The following is a 27,569-nucleotide window of genomic DNA, read 5'->3' as shown; positions in this document are numbered from 1 at the left end:
TTCATCAGCACAAGATTGGCTTGTGATGTAAGTGTATGGTGGTTCTTTTTGCCATCCGAGGGTCAGAATAGTGCTCAGCAGCCCACACAGAACAGAAGCTTGCATATCAGCCAGGATAGTAGTAGCTCTGACTACAGTTGGCATCATTCCCCAGGGTTCACACTGCTGATTGTACAGTAAACTCGTCATTCCAAGGGAAAAGGGCTCAGTGATTAGTTATCCGGAATGACAAGTTAGGCTCATGTGTAAATAATAAATAAATTCAGCCAGAATATTGACAGCATGATGACGTAAGTAGTGACAAGCTAAGCCAAGGTTGAGTTATTAGGAGTTTACTGTAATTTAGGCTTCCTGCTAGAATGTGTACCTGTTGAGATTCAGATGAGGACAGGATGAAGCTTGACATGATACTTCTCTGGGGCACAGGGTCATGTCAAGCTTTATATTGTCTTCACCAGAATCCCAATTCATGCATATAATAATAATAATAATAATGATGATAATAATCCTTGCTTCTTTATGATGGCTGTAAGGGGCCTTTGTGAAATTAGTTGAGGGCAGTTGCAACACAGTTCCTTGTGGCACAGTCAGTACAAAAGCAGCTTACAATGGGGTCCAACTTGTGAGATTCACAAATAGTGAATGTGTCTCACTCCAACCAACAGGATCTTCACTAGATCGTATTCTTGACAAATGTCCAGCGAGATTGCATCCAAAGGAAGTGCCCGGGAGGAGTTCATTAAGTGAAATCGCCTGAAACACATCCAGGTAATAATAATAATAATCCTTGCATTTGATACCTGCAGGAAACACTTTTCAAATTCAAATGTTCTCGACTTCATTCACTCATTGTGTTTGAGATTGTGTTTGGCTTTGAGATATTTCAGCCTATTAAATGCAAGGATTACTGTTATTATTTTGATCAATAATCCTCTTGTCTAACTGCACACCATTGAATCAAAATGAAACCAGCTCCAAACACACCCTCGATAACCCCTCTGCCTTATCCCCCACCAGATCTTCCCAAGTCAGTTTGCGCTGAGGGCTGCTGATCACAGTGCAGGCCGGGTCAGTGTTGGTTGGCACTGTGTGAATGAGTGACACTCCCAGCCAGCCATCGTTGAGCTGTCTTCTCCGCCTCAGCCAAAACAAAGGGCTCCTTGTTCTCCTGTCGGGTGTGTGTTTCTACAGAATAATTTGACATGAAAGTTGCAAAATGCTATCTTGTGACTAATAATTGACAAGACACGCCTGCCAGATACAGACAGCGTAATCTGGTGGTGTTAACGTATATACATTCGAGGTTGTACATGGTAGGTTTCTGCATGAATCCCAATCTGTTTATAAAATCACTGTCTTATTTGGTGGTAGAAATATATAAACCACAGCTATTCTTCACTGTACCCTCGCCTTTTCCTCTCCCTGTACCATGCAGAGGCACTCCTGCAGACAGCTTGTGTCACTCAGCAGCAAGCAGTGCTGTGCCACAGATGTCTGTGCTGTCATCTCGACATGTGCTGAGATGGTTCATAGACTGTTGTGTGAGAGGGTAGCGAGTTGCTCCTATTCTTCCATTGAGTTTGAACATTCAGACATTGGGAGGGGTTCCACCATTTTCTCACTCTCTTTCGCTGGTTTTCAGCTCAGGATAAATGCAGATTACCTTAGATTCAGTGATGAGCACCATGTGTAATATCCCACTCTCACGCTCTCCAGCCACTTTTCTGTATAGAGCTGAAATCTGCTGTTTCGGTAATGCGACATGTTACATGGTGGGCGGGGAGCGGGGCTGTTTGGCCTCTCTTGTTGACAGGTCACACACATTCCACCCTCTTTGCCCTCCACTCTCCCTGATCCCCCCCTCTCTCCCCCCCCCCCCCCGCTTGGGTCCTAATCCCTGACTGTCCAGCGGTTGGGTTGTCCTCCTGACATGAAAGGTGCTTTATAAATGTAATTTTGTGTATTGTATTTACTCCTGAGAATAAGGCCATTTAGGTGCTTTGCAGGCTGGCACAGAGAGCATGCAACAACAAATTGAATTTATACAGCACCTTTCACTGCGGGAGGACATCCCACGGCTTGCCTTCCTCAACAGTACATTTCTCCTCCTCATTGCTACATTTGCTGTATTATGGTTGGTTTACCAGACCTTAAGATTCACTTCAGTTGTGAGATAAATTTGTGTCTGTCCGGTTGATACCGAGACAGCAAAATGTCATTCTTATCAGATCTCTTCTGTTACGGAACTGGAGATTTGTGGCTGATTGCTTGGAAAGTGAGAGAACGAAATGATAGATCAGATCGTTGGCTGTCATACTTTTCAGAAGAAACAGGCGCTAATCTAAAAGTTCTCAGTACAGCACATATCAGATGGAAACACAAGGCACTAAATAAACACAGCATCAAGCTGCAATAAAATTCATCATCATACAGTCTCAATGTGAAATAGGCTATGAATTAATGAAGGTAGAAACCCAAACGTTTTCAGCACAGAAGGAAACCATTCGGCTTGTCATGTCTGTGATTCACAGTATTGTTTATTAGATTGCCCTTTAACTGTTCAAGTGTTTATCCAGTTCTCTTTTGAATAATTCTATTGATCCAGCCTCAATAACCACTTGTTAATAAATTCCACTCCCTGACAGCCTTCTGAGTGAAGAAATTCCTTCTGCCTCATCTGATTCTTCTACTAACAAACCTGACTATGCCCTCAACTAAAGGAAATAGTTTTTACCTGTACCTTGTGTCCCACCAGCTTGTTTAAAGACCTCAAATGTATCCCTCTCATTAAAAAAACACACCAATTAAGCCACTTTGCATTTCCTTCCTGGTCTTTATAAGTGATACGGCTACCAGCCACCGCCTTCACTCAGCGAGCTTCATATCTGCTTCATGTCCCCCACCTTTATCCGTCCCATCATTGGCAGGGGGCTTTCAGCCATTCTGCCCCTGCATGCTGGAATTGCATCTCAGAGTCCCTCCCTCCCCTTTATTAAGGCATGTCTCAAAATATACTTCAACCACACTTTCGGTCATCAGTTAGCACTTCACAGACCCCACTGTATAGACTCTCTCAAGGTTTGCAATGACCAAATCCCGGGAGTGTCATCTCTGACCCTCTGAAACTCCATTTTGGAGAACTCCACTCAGCCCAGGTTCCGATGAATTCACTCATTGTGACTCTCTTTGAAGCTCTCAATTTATACCCTGTGAAGAATCCCACTTAATGAGTGCAGGAGAGCATAAGGCACCCCAGACCAACATCAGTCCCTTCAGGAGACGAGAGGAGAAACCAGACACTAACTGAGATTAGTGTGTGGATCAGCACCAGGGAGAGAGAGTTGTGAGTCTAGCCCAACACTGTGATTTGTATGCCTTTTAATGTTCACAGCAGACGCCTAATAGACGGGTATGATTGTTGTTGATATGTGAATCCAGTTGTGTGGTTACTCATTGAACAGGAAATGGGGGCAGCTCATGTGGGAAAGTGCTTTTACTGCTAAAAGCTTTCCCTGTTTAGATTAACCAAAGGGTAAAAAAAATGCATTTCCCTTTTTGCAAGCGAGATACTGTAAACAGTGGGTCTCAGAGCGCTGATATTTTCCTGTTGCACAAACTATCCCAGTCATGTAGTGGCAGTACAGCCAGCAGGAGCTGAAATGTGTGGTGCTATTTTTTTCTCTCCCATTCCCCCTCCTCCCATTTGTCCTTTTTCAGCTTGGTTCTGTTCGTAGCGCTCCTGTGTTAGAAGCTGGTGGGTTCAAGCATCATATTGGGACTTCAGCTCATAGGCTGACACTCCAGGGCAAAACTAGGACAGCGCTGCTTTGTCAGAGGTGCTGCCTTTTAGATTAGGCTTTACATCGATGTATTGTCTGCCTTTACTTAAGGATAAAATACAATACAAAATTACATTTGAAGAGCACCTTTAACGTTGGAAGGACATCCCAAGGCGCTGCACAGTTAGGGATTAGGACCGGGGGAGGTGGGGGGGGGGTGTTGGTATCAGGGAGGGTGGAGTGCAGGGAGGGTGGGGGTAGGAGGGTAGCCGAAGGTACGGGTCTTGAGGTTGCCTTGAAGGAGGCAAGGGAGAGAGTGAGGCGAAGGGAATGTGGGATAGAGTTGTACAGGGTGGGGGCAGAGAGGGCTGAAGGAGGCACGCCCACTGATGGCGGGGGACGTGGAGCAGCCTGTTGAGCGGAGAGCGCGGATAGGTTGATACGGGGTTAGCAGGTCAGAGAGGTAGGAGGGGGCAAGGCCATTGAGAGCCTTGAAGTTGAGGATGAGAATTTTGAACTCAATCCTCTGAGGGATGGGGGAGCCAGTGGAGCCGGGCCAGGGTGGGGGTGATGGGGTCACGGAGCCTGTGAGAAAAGAAGGAGTTTTGCTTGGGGACCTGGCCAATAACCCTCCAGTTATTCACCTTATGGTTGTTTGTGAGATCTTGCTGTGTCCAAAATGGCTGCTGCGTTTGTCTCAATCAATTACTACACTTTGACAGGATTATGTTGGGCAAGTTTCCTTACTCCACATGCCTCTGTTTACCTAGCAGTAAGTAGGAACCCAGTCATTAGTCGATTGGCGAATCGCTTTTCCAGGGGCAATAATTCCTTCAAAAAAATATTAACAATAAATTGTCACTTTAATCCACGACTATTTGTGGGACAGTTGGTTGCTGCGTTTTGCCCCCAACATATACAGTCAATGCACTTTACAATATATTCTGTGAAGCGCTTTGAGACGTCTCAAAGATGTGATAAGGCGCTATTTCAAATACCAGGATTATTATTATTATAGGGTCGATGCGAGACAGAATGCATATTACCTTTTAAGAAAGGACCCAGAAGGAGTAATTTGCTGGGGTATTAAAGAGAAGGCAGGTAAATGGAATTGAATGGATCGTTCTTTCAAAGAGCCAGCACAGACATGATGAGCTGAATAGCTGCTTTCTGTGATGTAAATCTCTGGTTCTGTGTGCTGAGTTAGCTGATCTCCGATGGGACAGCAGTTACTTCTACTACAATTGAAATCAGGTTTCCTCTTAAATACAGTGATGCTTTTTGCTTCAACCATAGTTTCTGGCAGTGAATTCCACATTCTCACTACCTCCTAAACACCATTTTAGTTCTGCTACTGGCTATCTTATATTTTCGGGCATTCTGAGGGCATCAACAAATGGAAACAGCTTCATTGACATGGAGTCATGGGTCTGTGATCTATTGTTGGTTTTGCCTCCATTACTTAGAGGCATAGGAGAGTGATGAGGTTCATCCCCAATGTTAAAATAAAGAGCTGTTGCCGAAGGAAGGGAAGACTGAGGAAGTAGAGCAATTCCACAGCTTTTAAAGTCCTGAAAAAGAACTGAGTTCGATTGGGAGTTGGAGCAATTCCAATGAGGATACAAGGAGGAAGAGCATATAGGAAGGCTTATTTGGAGCTTTGGAAGAATGCTGCAATAAAATGTTATATAGACACCGACTGTCTCTCACTATGATGGAGCTTGATCTCTGTTCGTCAGCCTCTCTCTTGTCTGTCTGTTACTTTGTGTAACATAGAGACACAGAGACTGAAACATAGAATTCCCTCGCTCTCTCTCTAATTGTAATTCAGAGGCCCATTTCATTGTTTCTGTCTCTTACCATCTCTGTGATTGAGTGCAAGAGCGATAATTCAGTGTTCCTCAGTCTGTCTTTTCTAGCCTTCTGATTGACACAGAGACCAGCAGAACACTGAACTCTCTGTCTTTCCCTATCTCTGTGATTCAGCGCAAATATAGAGATACTTCACTGTTCCACAGTGTGTGTATGTTTGTGTGTCTCTCTCTGTGATGAGCTATAATACAAAGACACACTCCAGTTTGTCCTCAGCATGTTTGGTCGTATTTAGAGTTTCCAGAGTGTTTTGGATTATTAATTATCTAGGATTGTAAATGGGTTTCTTTCTAAGTAACTGAGCCTATGCTGTCAGAGTATTACTGCATGAACGAGGAGTACAGTACAGAGCTCTTTGTTCAGAAGGACCGTGTGGACAAGGGGCCTCAGGATACAGCTGACTGACGTCCGATTCATGCTCTCGATTCGCTCAGATCTTGGATGATTTACACTCCCACGACGTAGCACAAAGATTGCATTGTGATCTCAATATCAGTTGGTGCTTGATCCATGCGAGACACAGCTGCTTGTGCACCCGCTTTCACCCCGAAGGACATCCAACCTTCTCCTGTAGTTTGACAAGGCAGCCAGGAGAGCACAGCTCTGCCCTTTTCTCATTAATCTCAGCCTCTAATCCCAGAGGCGCTTGTAATCCTGAATAATATCCTATTCAGTGAGCCTCAGACCTTACAGGCTTTCAAAGGCTAAGGCGGGTGAAACAGCGGTCAGTTGTGTGCTGTCTAATCCCATTAGGTTATTTATTAATGTTATGATACAAATTCTGTGTGTGTATTCATGCCTATGCACTTGTCTGTTTCTGCCTTTCTGTGTGTCTCTGTGCATCTATCTGAATGTTTTTGTATGTGTGTGAGTGGGTGGATGTGTGCGCCTACTGACGTCTATGTGTGGATGTGTTTGTGAATGTGGGGCTGTGAGCTTGTGTGTGTGGATGCTTGTGTCTGTGCCAATCAGTCACTCCCCCACCCCAAACCAGGCTGGTAGATACCCCACTGACCTCCCAACCAGGCAAGGCATTCCACATCCCAATTGCTCCCTGTGTGAAAAAAGTCTTCCTAAATTCGCCTTTCACTATTCTTGTGGCTATCTTATAATTATGTCCTCTCGTTACTGACACCCCTATCTACACTTAAAAAAAACTTATAATTTTGTACATCTCTTATCAGGTCTTCCCCCCTTCCCGCAATCTTCTCTGCTCCAACCTCCCGGGAATCATTCTCGTAAATCTCCTCTGCACCCACTGTAAGCCTCATCCGGTCTCTGCCCAGGACTGCTTTCCTCCACCTCCGCCACGTTGCCCTCCTCTGACAGTACCTTACTTCAAATGCAGCCGAAACACTCGTGCAAGCATTCATCACCTCCTGCCTTGACTATTCAAATGCCCTCCTCGCTGGCCTCCCCAGCTCCACTATCCACAAAATCACCCACACTAAACTCCGTACCTCCATCACCCCAGTCCTTGCCAGGCTCCACTGGCTCCCTATCACTGAACGGATTGATTTCAAGATCCTCACTCGTTTTCAAATCCCTTCATGCCTTGGCACTTCCCTCTCTCTCCTACCTGCTTACTTCACAATCCACTACCCGCTGCTTCCACTCAACTGGCTCCAGCCTCCTGCTTGTCCCTTATGCCCTCCGTTCCACCATTGGTGGTTGCGCTTTCAGCCACTCCGCACTGAAACTCTGGAACATTCTTTCTCTAACCCTCCAACTTTCCCTATCCGTCCCCAATTTCAGGTTGCACTTGAAGACCTTCCTCTTCGACCGTGCTTATGGTCATCTCCCCTCGGCTCGGAGTCATGTTCCACACTGTCAAGCGCTCTGGGATACTACCCAGGGTGAGGGATGCTATATAAATGTAAGTTGTTGTTGTTGCAAGGCCTGTTGTGAGGTTCCCAAAACTAGACACAATACTGTACTTCAATTGCAGCCTAAGTAATGGTTTATACAAATGTAGCATTATTGCTTTACTTTTGTACTCTGTGCCCGTGTATAAAACCCAGCATACTATTAGCTTCCGCCCCCTCCCCCCCCCCACCCGGCCGCCAACCAAACCAAACAGAAAAGCCAGCTAGTCACATCCCCATCCAAAGGCAGATATAAGACAATCAGTCACCCTTCAGTACAAGAGGAGGAGGATTGGAGAGGGAAGGGAAATAATCTTCATGTGTTGTCATTCTGAAAGAGACTCTGAATCATTCAGTGGAAAACATTGGCTACAAACTGGGAAATGACCCTGTGTCTGACCTGCAGACAATACAGGATAGAAAAGGTCCAGCTGCCATTGTTACAACGTTGATCCCTGACCCCAGAACCCACATTGCTTTGCAGAAGTACCTGGTTAGCCCTATATGGTGATGTTTTAAGTTTAGTAGATATTCCTGAACCTTGGAATACTGGAGGGACATCCAGATTCTATTTTTTGTTGGTCTGTTTCCCAGTATTAGGTCACCTGAAGAGTGACTGGTTTGCTTGTAAACAACTGCTTTCCCTACATGGGGCCTGTGGGAATGGCCAGTGCTGCCAATTTGCCTGCCTTCACAACACTTCCCCTCATCATACTCTCAGTGGGAGGGAGCGGCCTTCAATATCTCTTCAGAAAAATAGTGACACAAAGAAAGAGAACCCATTCCTGGCTCAGAAGCTGCTGCCTGAACTGTTCTCGGGCATATGTGCGTACCAGTGATCAGAGCGGCAGGATTAGCAGTTTGATCAGATCCTCAAGACCATTCTCTGACTGTCAGGCTGTAACAAGAGCAAGCTCTAAATCTGCATGACTGCCACTTTCTTCAGTGGCGTTTGATCCAATTTTGGCATTTTTTTTAAGGTTGTATATTTTTCTCCCACTTCCAGACTTTCAAAGTTTCCCCCCTCCTCTCTAGAAGGTTCTAACTTGTGTTGAAATCCAGTCACACAGGTATACCTCATCCCAGAGGCCATTGTTTGTTTTATGTGTGGTCCTGATCACAGTGATCACCAGTGCAGATGGCTCGATTCTTTCCTCAAACAACATCTACTCTATCCAGTAGAGATCGGGAACTTTGGCTGATCTTGAGTTTTCCCTTGCTCAATAGCCCTTTGGAATGTCCCCCAGTGTACTCAATATAGATGTGAATTGCATTGTATTGTATTGGATAGCATCGCTGCGGTGTCAAATGAAATCTGAAATCAACTCATTCACTCATTTTTTTACTTATAGTTTGACTGATTTCAGTGAAGTAGAGACTCTCACATGTCTGAAACTAGTTCTTTCATTCAAACACAGCCTGTCTTATCTCTAAAGTCTATTGTTTCTCCAGACATAATCTGTAAAGACAATCAATAATCAGACTGGAGTGAAATTCTCCCTTCCTGGAGTATTCTGCATGTCTTCTCAGAGAGCCCCTCACCCCCACCCGCCCTCAGGAGGCTGTATATATATATTTTTTTTACTATGTTGGTATTCGATTGGAAGGGATTTAATTCATTGCATTTTTATACTGTAGATGGGGGGTAATTCAACCCACTAGAATTTTGAATGATCAATACTCTGGGAAAGAATTGGGTAGAAGATTTGTCCATTAGGATTCTATACAATGGAAGTGACTGGGCTTTGATGCACTGTGATTCTGAACGATACCTATGATTCAGTCCCGTTTATTTGAAAATGGTAATTGTCTCAGGTCCCATTCAGAGTGACATCCACCAGTCATGTCTCCAGTGTGTGGCATTTACTGTATGTAGACAAAGTGGAGTAGACGAAACACATGACGCCATCTAATAGACCGATATCTGTAACAGTGCTGCAGTGAAAGGAACTTGAAAGGGAAGCTCACAGCAGTGAGCTCTGTAATCAGAGCTGTTCTGGAAATGGGAAAGGTTGGGACCAGTGCTGGAGATGTGCTTACATTACATGGATACTTCAATCACAGACTGGCCTCCTCGTTCCAGCATCAAGATCCAGAATCTTACACTGCAAGGCTTCCTTGAAATCTCCTTAGCTGGGACAATGATGTCACGTGTGCACTTACTCAGCGCTTTGGAACGTCCTCCTGACATGAAAGGCGCTCTATAAATGTAATTTTGTTGTTGTTGTTACCAAAGCTAGTTGAAGTTACTACCATTTTTACCTTGGAGCTCCAACTGCAACCTTTGAAGGAAGAAAATAACTTGCATTGCTGAAAATATCTGTTGCTTATACTCTGCTCACTCATGCATCTAAATGGTGAGGGAGGGTATGTGGGGTGGGGCGAGGGAATTAGATTCATTGGGAAAGAATGAACAGCCAACCCAAACCATTGATTGCACACATTTTTTCTCTGATGCTTCTCCTTGCACAGTGGAACTGCGCTGGAGATGGGGCAGGTTCCAGATTATCAGGCACCTGGATTATTATCATCCACTTTGTGTAGATGATGTTCTATGATATTGTATGATATGAGCTCTTAACAGCTAATCTGTTAGATGTCATCTTAGCTCATTTGGTAGTATTCTTGCCTCTGGGCCAGAAGGTTGTGGGTTCAAGACTAACATTGGGATGAGCTCACAATCTTCACTGACACTCTGTTGCAGCACTGGTGGAGTACTGGAGGTGAGATGTTAAACCAAAGTCCCATTTGTGTGTCCTTCAGGTGAATGTTAAAGAAAACATACACATTTGGAAAGATATTTTCTTCTTCGGAATGAGAGGGGCACCCCGGATATTCCTCTGCACTGGGGGTAGTGGGGGAGAGATCTGGCTATTCCTGTAACTGGAATAGTGAGTGGGGCATTCCAGATATTCCTGTACATTGGGGATATTGTAACTGTTCCTGTTCCTGTAACTAGGAGATGTTCCTGTAACTGGGAAAGTGCTCCAAGATGCTGCTTAACATGAAGGACGCTATATAAATGCAAGTTTTTGTTGTTGTTAGTAGTGACGGAGAGGCATTCCAGATATTCTTGTGACTGGGAGTAGTGAGGGAGGGACACTCCAGAGGTGTTGGACATTGTAGTCGTGAAAGAGAGGCAATACCTCTTCCTATTCACTCCCTTTTTATAGAATCTTGGTACTGTAGACTAGACTGTTTTCTGTTCATTGCCATGCAATGAATAATCCTGTTTCTGCTGTGTTTAGGCACAAATATTGAGTCTGTTGCTGCCAAATTTCATACAAAAACAGAAATCAAATGACATTGGTGTGTGCCATAATATTACATGTTTTAAGCTATTTTAGTTTATACTGAATGCCGAGATGATTGATTGAAATGGGCTGAGGAACAAAGATTTGCAGCTGTGGTATTTTTAATCTAAGATTTACATAGAAAAACTGACCCAAGTGTCTTGGCCAAGTACTATGTATTTATCAGCTGGACTCCATTCTGAATTGCTTCCAGCCCACAGTTAGTGGGTCTTTCCTTCTCAGACTCTCGTCACTCTCTACCTGGAGTGCTTCATCACCTCCATTTTTATGTGAACTCTCTGTATGACTGGATTGCTGAAGGGGAAAGGAATCTTTGTGATTGCTGTTCTGAGTAGGAAGGAGTGATTCACAGCAGCAGGAAGCGCTAAACATCAACATATTGATTCTCTGGAGAGATAGATGGGGCCTGTTTCACACAAGCGTTGCGTTTGAACGTTGAACTGTGAAGAAAAGATTGGTACTGCAATTTGGACAAGAGTGAGCAAGTGTGAATGAAAGTATTGCAGGTAACATTGGACGGTCGTGTGGAAGTTACTGTTTACAGATAAGACAAACCCTACTTTTTCTTACTGAAGGTCCTGGGATATGATCTGTGATTGTCTTGTCCTTCATTTTTCATTTGAGAAGCTGACAGTGGTAGACTCCTCAGGTAGATGTGGAGTATGAAAGCACAACTGTGTTAACTTCATATTCAGCTGCTCGTGTTCAAATGTTTCTCCAGGATCATTCAACACTGTTCCCCAATCCCAAAGGTAAATGGTTTAGACCAGCAGTGAAGTAAACTGTCTTTGGGAGGTGCTGGGAAGGGGGTGGTGGTGTACATCAATAAATGCACTTGGGCCAAGCTGCAGGAAGCCACTGGGCACAATACAACTTTACCATAGGGAGGAGGGATGACAGAACACAATGACAATGACACAGAGGGAAGAAGGCTAGGGAGGGAGAAGGCTGAGATATGTGGAGGCTCATGTGGAGTATATGGCACTGACAAGTTGGGTCGAATGGCCTGTTTTAGTGCTGTAGGTTCTAGAAAAAAATCAAAATGGATGAGTTGCAATCTATGCTAAGATCAGCTCTACAAACATTGTGGAAGGAGTGGACTTGTTTGACCAAGTGGCCTTTTCTGATTCCATATTTGTTTCCAAGCCCAATCCTCTAGAACGCTAAGGCTAAATTGTGCTTGTAAGAATTACATTACGTGGCACAAGTGAATTTCAGAACTGCTGGCAGAGCTCCATTTTATACCCCTCTGCTTTTTTTGTGGGTGGGATGCATGTGAATCAGAGGGGATGCTTGTATAGACGGGAATAATTCTTTTGAAATACAGCCAGCGTATGCTTTCCAGATGGCATGTTGTGGGTTTCATGTAAAAACTATGCAGGAAGCAGGGCCCAGGGAATGTGAGTGTGAAATTTATTAATCATTCCTTAGTATGAAGAGATGGGTCACAGTTAAAAAAAAAAAATTCCTAAAAAGTGCACGTGCTGTGAAAATGTTGGGAGTGAATGTACGAGAGTTGTAAGGTTAGGAGAGTAGCCTTGGTAACAAAGGAGGAGCAGTACAGCACCAGCACCCCAATACCAGCACCCCAATAACAGCACCCCAATAACAGCACCCCAATAACAGCACCTCAATACCTGCAACAATACATCTCTAATATCTCAATATCAGTACAATTCCAGTATTCCTACTCCAGTATGGGCAAAGGTCCAGGAACCATATCCCAATACCAGCACTGAACTATACATAGCACACAACAGGATTTTGAGACTGGGGTTGTGTAAATCCTGCGCTAAATATTGAGCCAGATATTGTCCCACCCTGTGCTTTGAGTGGACGCTGGCTGATTTTGCCTCCTCCTTTCCGTGCCAAGAGCTACTGAGACCAATTTTAAAAAACTGTGAACAGCTGACTTAGCAAAGACCGGGGGTCCAACCTTCTTGATGTTTTGTGACTCAATCTCACACAAAGTGATTCATTTACTCAATGAATGATTTATTTACTCAATGAGCCATAGACACTTAATCTAATAATGTTTTGATTCAAGGTAATTTTTTTGATCAGCCAGTGTCTGATGCAGACAGATATGCTTAAAAGTCTACAAACCAGGCAGAGTTCTACATGTGTACAGTTTACATTTGTTTGTTATAGAGCCTGCACTCTCTCCCTAGAGGGACACATCCTGTTTACTTCATATCAGAGAGTTTAGGTATGGGTTGGCAAGCCCTAAGGATTGGAGTCCCTAGAGTACCAGAAACTCCTTGTGAGTTTCCTGGTGGGTAATGAGGCTCAATATGAAATGTATAAGAGCATTGCCAGCATCTATTTTCCTGCCCACAGCTTGGACACACATCTGAGCGATTGTGCGATGGCTTCACCAGTTGGAGGTGTGGCATTGTCCCACATTAAGCTGTGAATCTACACCTTGGTGGTGTAGACCAAGGTTCCAAGGTTTAATGCAGGGCAGAGGAAAGTGATACAATACCCCACAAAATACATAGTCACTACACTTTACACTCTATAATTTGAAGAGGAGCTTTGAGATATCCTCTTAAGGTGAAAAGCAGTATATCAAATCCAAGGATTATTAATATTATTACAGTGCACTCTGATTTTCTTTTGATTTTTACGTAATGGATCATCATGAGGAGCTAAGTGAGGTCTTTCTCGAGTTGAACTGACTCCAAGATTGCACACCTAGAACAAAGTGGAGTCTTTTCTCTGTGGTGGGCTTGATGATCTGATACCTGAGCCAGATAATTCCAGGTGATGATTGACTAGCTTGTAAGGATCATAAATTTGACATGAATTCGTAGACTTGGCCTTGGGGAGATGTAATTCTTACCATTTCATTCTTAAAATGGTAAGCCCAAACTGACAAAAAATGTGGAGACATCTCATTTGAAAGGCAAATGTAATCATTTAGTTTTATTGAAGAACAATGCTTTGTTAATTATCAATAATTAAGCACAAAATCCCATCATAAAAATAGGGTTGTCTGGTAGGCATGGGGGAATTCAGTTCTCACAACAGAGCTACCCCACAAGTCTCTCACAGTCTGCATGTGAGAGACTGTGATGTGTGAAGAGAGCTCCTGATCAGAGCCATCCAAGAATTGCTTTTAATTCCTAGAGTTAAACAAGTTTGAGTTTTGTGCCGTTTCTTTTCTTGAAGTACATGTATGCCTTGAGAATTACCATCCCAAACGGTCTAGTGTGCAGGGGGAGGGGAAGTGAAGAATGTATAGATTCAGCCAGCGCAGTTAATGCATCTTCTGCAGCAATTTCTCTTTGAGCTGCGAAATGAGTTCTGAAAATGTGCTGGTTGACAGGGGTGTAAACATGAAGTTGGGGGAGGAAGCCAGGAGAGAGTCAACCCATTCATCATTCAGCTGGGTTTCTGTCAAAGTCCCCAGTTCAACGCCTACCAAAGAATACTCCCGATTCATTTTCAAATCCTCCATTCAGCCCTAAAAGGGCCAGTGTCACGTTGGAATAATCTGAATGAAACAGGTTTTAAAACAAGGCCTATATTTGGCCTACACTAGGAGATTCCTAGAGCCTTAGGATTTTTTCTCCTCCACTGTTTTCTGAAAGAAGTCCAGTCTTTGCTCAGCAATTCTTAACAGTAGGCTGCTGAGGGAGGTGCGATGGGATGGGGGATATGGCTCTTTGGATGGGGGGGTGAGGAGGTTCTCTTAGATGCCTATTGGGGTGGGGGAGGCCATTTGGTAGCCTGGCTTAGGCTGCTTGGTTGCCTGGGTTGGATGGGAATTGAGTTTTCAGGGAAAAGTGAGTCCATAATCCGCCACCCTGTGGCAGGGATAGAACATTGGAACTGCCTTGTCACCCTCGTTGCTGAAGGATCCTGATCCAAATTCCCTTTTCTCTGGAGTGTTTCTCCACATCTGCTTATTTCCTTTTAAATCCTCAAATTGACTTTGCCTCTATTCCAAGCACAGGTGTCATGGGATTCGTGTGAACACGCATAGCAGAATGTTTCAGTTTCCGAAGAGTGTGTGTGGGAAGTGGGGGCATTGCTTCTAAGTATGTGTCTCACACAGGAGGTATACAAGGTAGACACAGTATCTGTGAAAAAGCTGTTAAAACACTTTAAAAAGTGCTCCCTTTCCCCTTCAGTTTGAGTTGGATACACTGTAATAACATCAGGCTGGGATCTGACAGACCACATCTGTGATCTCGTGCACAGGTTTATTAGAGCCTGTTGGGATTAGTTGCTTTATTTTGTATCTATAAAATTGAGCAGGGATGTATTTTAAAAACCTCAAAATCTTTTCTTGTAAACTTAAATGCTGCAAATGCAGAGAGCCACACATCAGTCATACAGCCCCAGACCCTGAGACCCACACCTCAACCGTACACAAAATACACGGTCAATCCACTTTACACTACTCTCTATCCTGTGAAGAGCTTTGAGATGTCTTGACAGCATGATAAGGCGCTGTATCAAATGAAAGGATCATTATTATTTATACTACAGTCCCAGACACTGACACACACAAGGACTGTACAGGCCCAGACACTGAGACACACACTGCCACATAGTCCCAGAAGCTGACTGACACAAACTAGTTCCACACACAGACGTATGAGTCATATACAGTAGTCCCAACACTGAAAATAGACCTACATGAACAATACAATAGACAAGCCTGAGTGTGCTACCAGCTAAGCCAGGCTGGAACCACCATTCTAGTGTGTGTGTGTGTGTATGTTCGTATATCTGTGCGTGTTCTAGTGGAAGTGATTGAGACAAGAAAAAATTCTTCAGGCAGAGAGTAATAAGAATCTGGAATTCACTGCTTTAAAAAGACATAAATGAGAAATCAGCTGAGAAATTTAAGAGAGAATTGGATAGATTCTTGTGGGATAAAGATATCCTCTGGGAGGCGGGCTCTGACCTGCTTCGTTGAACTCCGTCCCAGAATCCCCACTCCCTTGACCTTCTTCAAGGCTCATCTCAAGACCTTGCTCTTTGACCGTGCTTTCAGCCAACCTCCCACCCCCCCTACCCCCACCCCTCTTAGGAACATAAGAAAATAAGAAATGGGGGCAGGAATAGGCTATTCAGCCCCTCGAGCCTGCCCCGCCATTTAATAAGATCATGGCTGATCTAACCCAATTCCATTTACCCACCCTATCCCCATATCCCTTTAATCCCTTTAGTTTTTTTAAAAAATCTATCGATCTCAGTCTTGAATATGTTCAATGACTGAGCATCCACAGCCTTCTGGGGTAGAGAATTCCATAAATTCACTACCCTCTGAGTGAAGAATTGTTTTCTCAACTCAGTTTTAAAGGGCTGACCTTTAATCCTGAGACTAATAACCCCTAGTTTTAGATTCTCCAACCAGGGGAAACTAATCTCACACTATCTACCCTGTCAAGATCCTTAAGAATCTTATAGGTTTCTATAAGATCACCTCTAATTCTTCTATATTCTAGAGAATATAGGCCTAGTCTACTCAATCTCTCCTCGTAGATCAACCCCTTCATCCCAGGACCCAACCTAGTGAACCTATGTTGCACTCCCTCTAAGGCGAGTATATCTTTTCTTAGATAAGGAGACCAAAACTGCACACAATATTCTAGGTACGTTCTCACTAAGGTCCTATACAATTGCAGCAAGACTTCTCTACTCTTGTACTCTATCCCCTTTGCAATAAATACTAACATGAGCCTTTCTAATTGCTTGCTGTACCTGCATACTAACTTTCTGTGATTGGTGTACAAGGATACCTAAATCCCTCTGAATACTGACACTACCTAGTCTCTCCCACTCTGGAAAATAATCTGCTTTTCTATTTTTTGTACCAAGGTGAATAACTTCACACTTACCCACATTATACTCCATCTGTTAACTTCTTGCCCACTCACTTAACCTGTCGATATCCTTTTGCAACATAGAGGTTCCAACCTCCAGCTCGGGTGCAAACTGTTTATTATCCAGCACCTTGGGACATTTTTCCAAAGTGTAAGGCGCTATATTATATAAATGTAATTTTGTTGTTGATGTTGGAGTATATGTGGGAATTAGATATGTGGCTGTACACTTCATTTTACAAACAATTCTAGTTCTCCTGGGCCCAAACCCAACTGTGAACTATAAAAATGTCAGGGACTTTAGACAACTGTACACAATATTGAATATGTCAGTGCCAAAAGTTAAATGTAGAGGTCACCCGGGTAACCGAGCAGTGAGAGGCAGATCACTGAAAGCTCAGCTCACAGCCTGGGAAAAGGTTCCGATGCATCTGTTTTAGGAAGGTCACTGGCCTCAGAGTTGATGACAGATTAGTTTCAAAGCTCAGTTAAAATGCACTCATTAGCCTCTTTGCCATGCTGTTTGTCAGGAGGGGGAAGCAGAGGGGAGGGCAGGCAGCTTGCATGTTTGTTATGCTTCAAGGCCGAATTTAATCAGATGTGCACAACTTTGTCCATAGAAATCACTGGTCATTACAGCCTGAGACAAAGTTCTGTTCCTGGAGGATCTTCAGGATTTATTGTGAGATTACGTATGACAGTCGCCCACAGCCTCACAAAGGCTCTCCTGTTCCACACCACGCCTTACATTACCTACTTCAGTGTTTTTCTAGCTCTTTTTGTTGTTTTTTGGACTTGATCAAGGGGACTCGAACAGTTTTTTACCCTGTTCACCCAGTATAAATATCAGTCATTCCAGGTCAGTCTGGAAAGCGTTGCCTTCAGGTCAAGTATAGCTTGGATTCGATGCACTGTAAATTCGCTCCACAGTGTCCTTTAGGCATTTTAAGGAACTCATTTTCTAACTGTACAGAGTCTACCAATTAAACATGGTAAGGCAGGCTCCCATGGAACTGTGTAGTTATTTTTTTAAGCAGTGTAATAGTTAGTCACTGTGTTACTGCATAGAGTTGTTGTTTCTCCAGCAAGGAGAGGGTTAAAACAGTGCACGGCTGTGTCCAAGCATGAAATCATGCTTTTCAACATGAGCAGTAAACATAAGTTGAGGTCTTTATGTTAATTGACTTTTACAACTATGAACAGCGCTTAGTAAACACTTGATTAATTCAAAGCACAGACGGGGATTGATTGAAAGTTCACACTCAACATTCCCGAAGGCCAGTCACAGAATAATTATGCAACATCTGTGCGGTGAGCTGGACTCCCATGTGTTGGAGCATTCACTGGCTGCAATGAATTACTTAGTGAATTTCATACAATAATTTGTACTCTAACGCAGTGGTGTACACGAGGTGATATGGTGAAGTCTTATACGGAGGTAATACGATCAGTTCTCTTGTCTGATTGTGTACCCAAGGTTCACCAGTCTAGCTTGGCATGTGGTGGTAGTTGATAAAATCTGATGTATTGCGTAACATTACAGTTGCAGAGCAGCAAACGCTTTTAGTTGAAAGTCTCAACGTTTACCCACAAAATGTGGCTACATCTGGGAATCCCACTTCCTGACTGAGCTGCCGCTGCTGTCTGTCAGTTTCCCTCCTGTGGGCGGGTGAGTCCTTCCCAGAACAGTTAGCATTTTAGTGGCTCTCACGCCCCACATTTTGTAACGAGCTATATTTTTGAAGAAGAAAATCTTTTGTTGAGCTATGCCACACTCTGTGCCCAGACACAGATATTGAGCATTATCGAGGGCAAAGTGGGGTCAGTATGGTGTGGATTACGGGGCAGGCCACTGGACAACAACAGTTTGCACTTATATAGCTCTTTTCATGTTGGAAGAATATCTCAAAGTGCTTTACAAGGCCTGACTGGTAGCCTGAGCTGGGAGAGAGAGGAGGGGCAGGAAGAAAGTGGCTGAAGGTGCAGTCAGATAGGATTTTAGGCTAGGTTTAAAAGCAGAGAGGGTGGGGGTGAGGTAGTGGGATTTTGGAAGAAAGTCCCAGAGGGCAGGGTCAAAGTGGAAGAAAGCATCCTCGCTGATGGTGGGGTTGAGCAGGCAGGGACAGGAACCAGGCCAGAATGAGCAGAGTGCAGGGGAGTTGGAGTAGAGGGAATGGCTGAGGTTGAGTGAGACAAGAACATGGGGTATTTGAAAGTAAGGACAAGGAAATTAAAGTTGATCCACTGGGAGATAGGGAGCCAATGTAGATGGGGTGATGTGTTCACGGAGCCTGGTGTGGTAGAGTATGCAGGCAGAGTTTTGGATGATCCGGAGCTGGGAGATGATACGAAGTGTAGAGCTGGGCAGGCTGTTATGTGGGTCATTGGACATGATTCTTGTACACACATGTCTTTTTTTTTAATAAATCCTGTGCATGTTTCTGCCCGTCTTCTCATCCTCCTCTACTTTTGACTATTTTACCTTTTACCTTTTATTAGGTTATAGTTTGATGGGTGTTTTCTGGTGACTTTCCTAAGTTTTAATTTTTTTGTGGGCTACATTTCCAATGAGTGTCAGACTATTTGACCACATGTTTTACCCAATGTCAACATACAATCTGCGTCTTAGGGTAGTGAATAAGAACAGAGATTCTGGCTGCAATCTCTCCTTTTCAGAGATCCAAGTCAATTAAGCCAAAAAGGCACAGTTCATTCTGCGAGTCAAGTTTCACACCAGAGCAGTGGTTTAACCATCAAGGATCCAACATCTGGTTAGTCACTAGTCTGACTGAGACACCAGCACAGGACAAAGGCAGACTGTTTCTCCTTCATAGTCTCAGCAGTATATTAACTGTATATTCAACTTCATCAAACAAGCTTTGGTTATTATTAACCCGAGTGGGTTTTGTGGCAAATTCAAATTTCTGGATTTTTTGCATCCATATGTTTATCAGTAATAAAGAAAAATGTTGAGAATAGATGTGCTTGTACTGTGTGCCTACTGTCGAGCGTGTCGGTCACTGGTTGTGCCTGTACTTTGTATTAATTGCTAAGTATGCCTGTACTGTGTGCCTATTGCTAGGTGTGCCTGTACTGTGTGCCATTTGTTAGTGCCGTTCACTAGGTCTGTCTGTACTGTGCATCTATCGTTGGGTGCCTTTGTACTGTGTGTCGTCACTGGAGGTACCTGTGTGTCAGTGAGGGTGTCCACTCTGTGTGTGTGTGTGTGTGTGTGTGTGTGTGTGTCACTAGGTATATTGTGTGCATGTCACTGGCTACACGTACATACCATATGTTTATCAGTGTGTGTGTGGACTGTGTGCCTGTCACTGGGTCTGTGAGTGTGTACCTCTCACTGGATGTGTTTATGTGTTGTGTACCTATTGTGAGCTGCAGGTCAGATCTTTTCTAGTTGTGTATTTTTTGCTGCAAATATTGATTCTGTCAAATTGCTTCACTTGAGCTGTGGTTTATTCAGCGAGCAGGAAATGGGTGCCAGCAGAAAGCATGTGACAATGCTATAGGCGTAGATCAGAGGCCCAGTTTGGCCTTATCTTGACAATCTATCACAATACACAAAGGTGTTTATTACAGTGACACAGATTACAATCCATCACAATACACAGAGGATTACAGTGACAAAGGTCTTTTATTTTTCACGAGATTTCCTTTGTAAGTACAAGAGTCCTGTAGCTCAGTGGTTAGAGCACTTAACTCGCAAGCGAGAGACCTAGGATTGATTCCCGGCAGGGTGAAACCTTGGGCAAGGTTCCTTGCTCCATATGCCTGATAATAATCCCTCAAGAAGAAAAATCAATAATAATTTGGTCACAAATAGGCTGCTGCAGGTCTCCACAAATACAGTCACTTGACAGCAGTTACCTGTGAAGAACTTTGATGTTTTGATGTTAAACCACAATATTTAATGCAAGGATTATTATTTTACTTGACTCAAGTTAACTTATTGTTGGTGATTTTAATGATTTTTGATAACTGGAACTTTCTGGTCTGTGACACTGCTATGTTGAATGAAAAAATCTGCTTTCCCTGTTTTATGGATTCTCCCCCACCACCTACCATCATGTGGAACTCTGGAGAAAATGGGTTCATGTTGCTCCTGCTTTGAGCTACTTGACAGCTTAAGCAGAGCAGTAGTGGAGCTGGGATGGGGGTGGTGGGGGGGAATTATCCAGTATTCTAGTCCCTCATTCAGCGACCCTGACTGGTGATGGGGGGAATTGGGCTGCGATGTCCCCCTACGATCACACAGCCTTAGAATTCATGGATAGAACATTGATGTGTATGAGGAGCTGAACTGCCATAACCTGTGAAGCTACGCAGCCATTTCTCCCCACACCCCCGTGGATGCGAGTGTGTGTATGTATATGAGTCAACGCCTTCAGGACAAAATAGGAAAAGTAAACACTTCAAAGCAGCTGAGTGCTGCAGAATGGGAGGATTAAGAATGTGTTTTTTACGTGGATTAGAAACTACTTCAGAGCAAACATTGGTTGCAAATGTTTCCATTGAAAACTTGTCGATCTTAGATGAAGTGCCGCACCCAGTGGCTCATGGACACCTCCCATTCTGCCAGTATCCTGATTATTGCTTTTGTTAAGGTGCTGTCTGCAGGATGCCTGGGGTGCTCTCAGCACATCACACATTCTTTGCACTTTCCTTGGAACTGTACAGAAACAAGGGAACAACATTCAGTGCTGTGTTCATGCTGATTGATTTGCCTCCAAGCATACAGAATAAATTGGGCTGTAACTAGAATTGCCCTGGGGCCCCGCTCCCTGAGATGGCATAGGTAGCAGTGTGATTGGCACTTTCTACAGTATAAACACAGCGAATATGAATTACCTTGGGCTGTTCCTTGAACTGCCCCAAGAACTTTCAACCTTCTAAAAAAGCTGAGTCTATAACTGGCTCTTTACAACAGGAAAGAACTTACATGATTTCCACATGGGGACATTTACTGCCAGATCCATCCACAAATGTTTGTGGGATACTTGGATGCTGCTTTTTACTCATAAAATATGCAGTCTTTACAGTATATTATGTGAAGCACTTTGAAATGTCTCATGATAAGGCGCTATATCAAATACAAGGATTATTATTATTGTCTGTTGAACACTGTTGAAGAGCTGGGTACATTCACACTGACTGCTAGACTCATCATAACAGAGGCTGTTTATGCTACTGAAATGATCGTGGGTGTGTCACAATATGCAGCTTAGTCTGCTTTTTATTTCAGGTCAAAGTGGTCAATCAAATCCATCCATAGAAGGAACAGATCCTGGACTCCAACCAATCCAAGTTAGGAGTTTGTTCAGTGCAGGGAGCAGCCAACTCCTGCCCAGCCTGCCATTGGGATCAAACATCGCAGATGTCAGCACAGGAAGACCAACCTTTGACCTTTCCAAGTCGAGCAACTGTTTTGAGTCCTTGGCCCCTGGTACTGACCTCCTGCCATATGTTTAAGGTTTACTATTTAGAGTGTGGAGCTGGAACAATTGGACAGAGCAGGCCCAGTGGTCACTGATGTTCTGGAATTTAATTATTCCCACATGGATGTCTTTGATTTTGACATGTCTGTTGTACGAAAGGAAAGGTATGAGCCCACTTACACTGCAAAGGATGTCAAGCGATGAAATGTGGTGGGAGGGTTAGTGTGCCAAACATTCAGTTGCAGCCTCCCTCAGCCATGCTGACTTTAGCTATGTCCCGTTAATTGTGCAGTCCTGTAGCTTAGTGGTTAGAGCACTCGATTGGCAGATTGCTTTTCTGGGCATAGTCCTTAACAAAAATAATAATAATTTGGTCACTCAATCCACGACTATTTGTGGGACGCTGTTGTGTGTAATTGGCTGTCGCATTTCGCCCACAAAATATGCAGTCAACTCACTTTACAGTATATTGTGTGAAGTGCTTTGAAATGTCTCGAAGACGTGAAAAGACGCTATATCAAATGCTAGGATTATTAGTATTTATTATTATTATTAATTGAAGGGCGTCTGTTGAGTCAGAGGTCAATGGGGTTGGCAGATCAGGTGCCACCACTGCATTGTAATAAGGATGTAGTACCTGAGGTTCTGCATCTCACACATTCATAATCTGGAACTGTGCCTCACGAGAGAAGGTGATAACTGGAATTTGTATGTTTAGTTTCCTGCTCCCTATGAGAAAAAGAGTAGTAAATGGCTGGTACAAAATGAGTAGGGCCAGATGCCTCTTTTATTTAGGCCCAGTAGTTCCTGTAGTGGAATAGAACATAGAACAGGATGTGTGATGTGCTACTGAACTATACATACTAAGAAGTTCTCAAATCCAAACCTTGCTCTGTTTGCTGAATTAGCAACTCAGGGTTTTTACTCACGGCTGCAGTACCGTGGTTTTCAGGTGTGGATATATAGTGAGGAAAGATTAGGTTGTCAACTCCATGTTTGAATCTCCTGCTCACACTCCATGCCTAAGATCACATGAAGAGGTACCTGAAAGTGACAACTGCCCACAGAACCATACTCCAGCATGAGGCAACAACCCTTCAGTTCATCACATTGGAATGGAAATGGAAGTTACTTTAGCTACTGTCAGCATTAAGACAGTATGGTCCATGCACAGCATTCATGCAGCACATTGTTAAATCATTGATGGGTTTGTATCAATAAATGAATTATTTTCATTCAGCGAGCAGCATGTTTATATGTGCAGTCTGAGGCCTGGCTGTTGCAGCACTTTACAAACCTAGACATCTCTCCAGCAAGAGATTAATGGATTGAAATCACACGTGAAGTTTACACCATTTTATTCTCCCTCTTATCTAGCTCAGGGACACTGAGGCTAAATTAGCACCCCAAATGCACCCGAGATCCGTTAATTCAACCCAGATGGAGGCTTTTCCCAGCCTCTTTGACTTAGTATTGGCCTGGGTTGTAAAGTGCTGCTATTATTAATACTGCTGGACTGAATGTTGCCATCACCTCTGAAGAGGTTCACTGGCGTATGCTGCATTCTGTTCCTCTTTATATGTAACTTCCACATATAGTATTTCTCACATTAAAAAAATCTCAAAATGCTTTACAAAGTAAGATGAAGTAGAAACTAATTTAAAATGTAGGCAAATGTCATCACACAAGCTTCAGAGTGAACTGATTCACACTTCTTCTACACAATAAATATCAATTCTGATTATTAAATAATTCTTGTATTTGTCGGACTAGTGACAGGCTCGTAAGTTGCTAAACTCCAGTTTTTTTGTTCACTGCAATGTTCCTGACAGCCTGTGTCTACTTCCAGAATATTTGCTATGTGTATTGTGCCTAGGACACACATAGCCCAGTTTCTCATTATGTATGCGGTTTTATTGACTGGCACTGTCCTAAAAAATTTTGAATGTAAAGAGGAGAGTTTTGGCACAAGTAAATATCAGCTCTTAATTTTTGCTCAATCCCACAGTGATAGGCATGTGAAGCAACTACCAGCACATGTGGTAAAACGAAGAAAGATTTGAAGAAAGGAAAGACATGATCTTGGAAATGAAAAGGATCCTGGAAGTTTAGATGATGAGATTGATGTGGTGGTGAAATCTTTATTGAATTTGAATGAGTGGTTTACTTCTTGGAATTGTTATTATTTAATGTTCACTCCTCCCAGTGCCAAGCAATACTATCTATTGTGAGTCTGAAAACCAGCAATGAGTGTGTATGGTTTTGTGGCCAAATTAGAAATGCCTTCTGATCACACATTCCACAGTGAAAGATTATCTCTCAGCAGCAGTAGGAAGTTCAAGAAATGCTTATCTTGTGAATAAGATCACAATGATTCACCCACAAGCTGATAGATCATATATGATTCGATATCAACATTTAAGAGAGAAGTAGATAATTATTTGGGGAGGATTATTTGGGCAGGGCTATAGGTAGAGAGCGGGGGAGTGGGATTGAATTGGATAGCTCTTTTCAAAGAGCCAGCACAGACATGATGGGCCGAATGGCATCCTTCTGTGCTGTATAATTCTATGACTCAAGCCTGAGAATTTCTGAGAATATCTTACATGTAAATCTGGAAATTAATCTATGTCAAGATTACTTCTGTATCTAAAATGAATCCAGAATGTTTGAGAATTTCTGTATTCATCTAAATCAGCATGTCTCTGTGTTTAAACTACCTTGGAGCAAACATGTCCAATGAATCTTGACCAGCCTGTATGGCTCATCAATGAGATCTAGAAGTGTAGATGTGTCAAGTACCATGTGAGCCAAAGGCCAATGGGTAGTATAAATCGTGGAGTCCTGTAGCTCAGTGATTAGAGCACTCGCTTTGCAAGCGAGAGACCTGAGTTCAATTCCAGGCAGGGCGAAACCTTGGGCAAGTTTCCTTACTCCACACAGAGCCTAATAATAATCCCTCCAAAACAAAAACAATAACAAAATTGGTCATTTTCAATCTACGACTGCTTGTGGGACATTGCTGTGCGCAATTAGCTGCCGCGTTCGCCCACAAATATACAGTCAATTCACTTTATAGTGTGTTCTGTGAAGCGCTTTGGGACGTCCTCCCGACGTGAAAAGCGCTATATCAAATGCAAGGATTATTATTATTATTAAATCCTAGGAAACAAACTTCTGGTATAGAGCATTGCTATTCTACTGAATGGTGAATTGTGTGGCACCAGTTGTTGACATAAGTGAAATGACACATGATTGGGGCTGTGATAGCCACGCACCAAATTTACATGAGCGAGAGCAGCAATACGCCCAGACTACACAAGATTAATCATCGTTATTCAGTACGTTGAAGAATAGGTGGTCAAAAAACCTGGCCTGGTTGCAATCATCACACAGAAGCTCAATAAAAGTTGGTAGGAATGCAGCAAAGATTGGTTGGTAACATAGTGAGACATGGGCAATGCTGGGGGAATAGCAGTGAGATGCTGGCTCTTCTGATGATTGGTAACAATTTCCTGCAGTCTTGAGTTTGCTTGTTTCTGCTGACGGAAACTTCTGGTTTGCAGAATGTAAACAAACCTCCCACTTGGCACTGATAGGAATCAGGACGACTATAAAAATTTCCTCAGTCCCACAGGAATGCCTCTCACTCCAATCTGCTGCATGGTCAGAAAGATTCTTCTCAATGGAGTGTTTGTGTATTTTAGGCAAAATGCAGTCGACTCTTCAAAAAGAGAAGGGACACCGGGAGAAACTCCCTTCTCGTTTCAAATAGTACCATGGGATCCTTAAAAACAACAACAACCGCAACAAAATTACATGTGTCAAGTGCCTTTCACGTCGGGAGGACTTCCCACCCAAACAGGCAGATGGGACCTTGGGTTAACGTCTCATCCAAAGAACAGCTCCTCCAACAATTCCACAACCACCAGGACTACATAGACTATGTGAGTTCAAAATCCAAATGTGGGGTTTGAACTCACAACTTCTGATTCAGGGGCGAGAGTGCCACCAACTGAGCCAGTCTGAAAAAACAAAACATTACTTTAAGGTACACCAAGGCAGCAGAACAAGAAGGCTCAGGCTTAGGACAGACATTATTTGTTTACACAGAAGGGAACCAACAGTTGGGTCGATTGCCCAGGAGGGTTACAATAACAACAAGATTACATTTGTATAGCGCCTTTCACATCGGGAGGACGTCCCAAGGCGCTGGACAGAGTACAGCATTTCAGAGTTAGTTTTTCACAAAATAAAGCTGATTATGCTCTATATTCAATCTTCAGATCCAGTTTCCTGATTTTCTACCTTCCAGCTTTTCATGTCCACTAAGTCTCGTCAGTACAATTCATCCCAAGGCCTAAAGTTAAATTGGAGTGGACTGTTCGTTTAAATATTTCAAACCCTCTCTTGACCAGCATTTCAATTTAGTTTAACATGTTGATGCCAGCAGAGGGCTCCCTCCTGTCAGCTACACCACCAACCGATCAAAACCAGAGAGATGCACGTTTCCCAAAAGCGGACGGGGAAGGTGGGGGGAGGAAAGAGGAGAAATCTTGTGGAATGCAGTCGGGCTTCTTGTCATCATTGTTGTTGCTCTCCTCCCCTGCTATTCTCTGATCCTTTACACAAGGACTTTCACACTCTCTTTATTGTGATTCCTCTCCCACTGCCAACCCTCCCTCCCACCTAATGTTTTTAAACAAAATGTTGGTTTTTCACCAAAGTAAAGGTGAATGTGCTTGAAATGTCAAAAGGGGGTTGGTTCAGAAGATAACATGTTTAAAATACCCCCCCCCCCCCCCCCCACCGCCCCCAGCCTTCACCACCATCCCCTGCCTACCTACCCCCCAGTAGTGTTGAGTAGATGATGAAAACAAATATTTGGAGAGATTCACTATGGTAACAGTGTGGAGTTAGCAGCACTATTGTTTAACAGGAAGCTGACTTCTGCAGAACCAAATGCACTTCAAGTCCTCACTTGGGGAGGTTAGTGCTATGGTGAAGAAGTTCTGGGAAAATAGAAATGAATCAACTTGCAGTTTAAAGTAGATCATCAGGTGAAAGGTTCTGGGTACAGTGCCATAGATACCAAGCTGCCTCCAGTACCCTATCCACATGGCTCTTTATGATCTTGTCACCTAAGCATCATAGGGCTACTGATCCATTGGTGGCATAACAACCGAGCGTGATCCTGCCCTATCCCATTATCCACTTTCCAGCATGGGACTTTGGATGGTGATCAGAAGTAGAAGCCTTGGCAGATTTCACCTCCAGAACCCAACCTGATGCCAATTAAATTAAACTCAGCACCAGGGATCAAACCTTCAATCTTCCTGGTCTGTACAGCTCAGCAGCACAACACACAATACTTTTACTCACTGAGCTAAGATGAGAATCTGTAGGTGCTGGACATTAAACTCCCCATATATATGATGATAATAAT

General features: G+C 43.4%; 1 protein-coding gene across 1 annotated transcript in view; it reads left to right on the top strand.

The window, feature by feature from the left end:
• rad51b (RAD51 paralog B) overlaps positions 1-24,649 on the top strand; it is a 128,864-nt gene extending 104,215 nt beyond the window's left edge. The window contains 2 exon segments of the mRNA XM_007907066.2: positions 21,931-22,131; positions 24,132-24,649. Coding sequence (XP_007905257.2) covers positions 21,931-22,131; positions 24,132-24,145 — 215 coding nt within the window. The 3' untranslated portion in view covers positions 24,146-24,649.
• Positions 24,650-27,569: the final 2,920 nt, after the last annotated feature.

Source organism: Callorhinchus milii, unplaced genomic scaffold, assembly GCF_018977255.1.
Source record: "Callorhinchus milii isolate IMCB2004 unplaced genomic scaffold, IMCB_Cmil_1.0 Scaffold9, whole genome shotgun sequence".
Classification (NCBI taxonomy): domain Eukaryota; kingdom Metazoa; phylum Chordata; class Chondrichthyes; order Chimaeriformes; family Callorhinchidae; genus Callorhinchus; species Callorhinchus milii.
The sequence above is the reverse complement of the archived record's forward strand: the minus strand, read 5'-3'. Positions and strand labels throughout refer to the sequence as shown.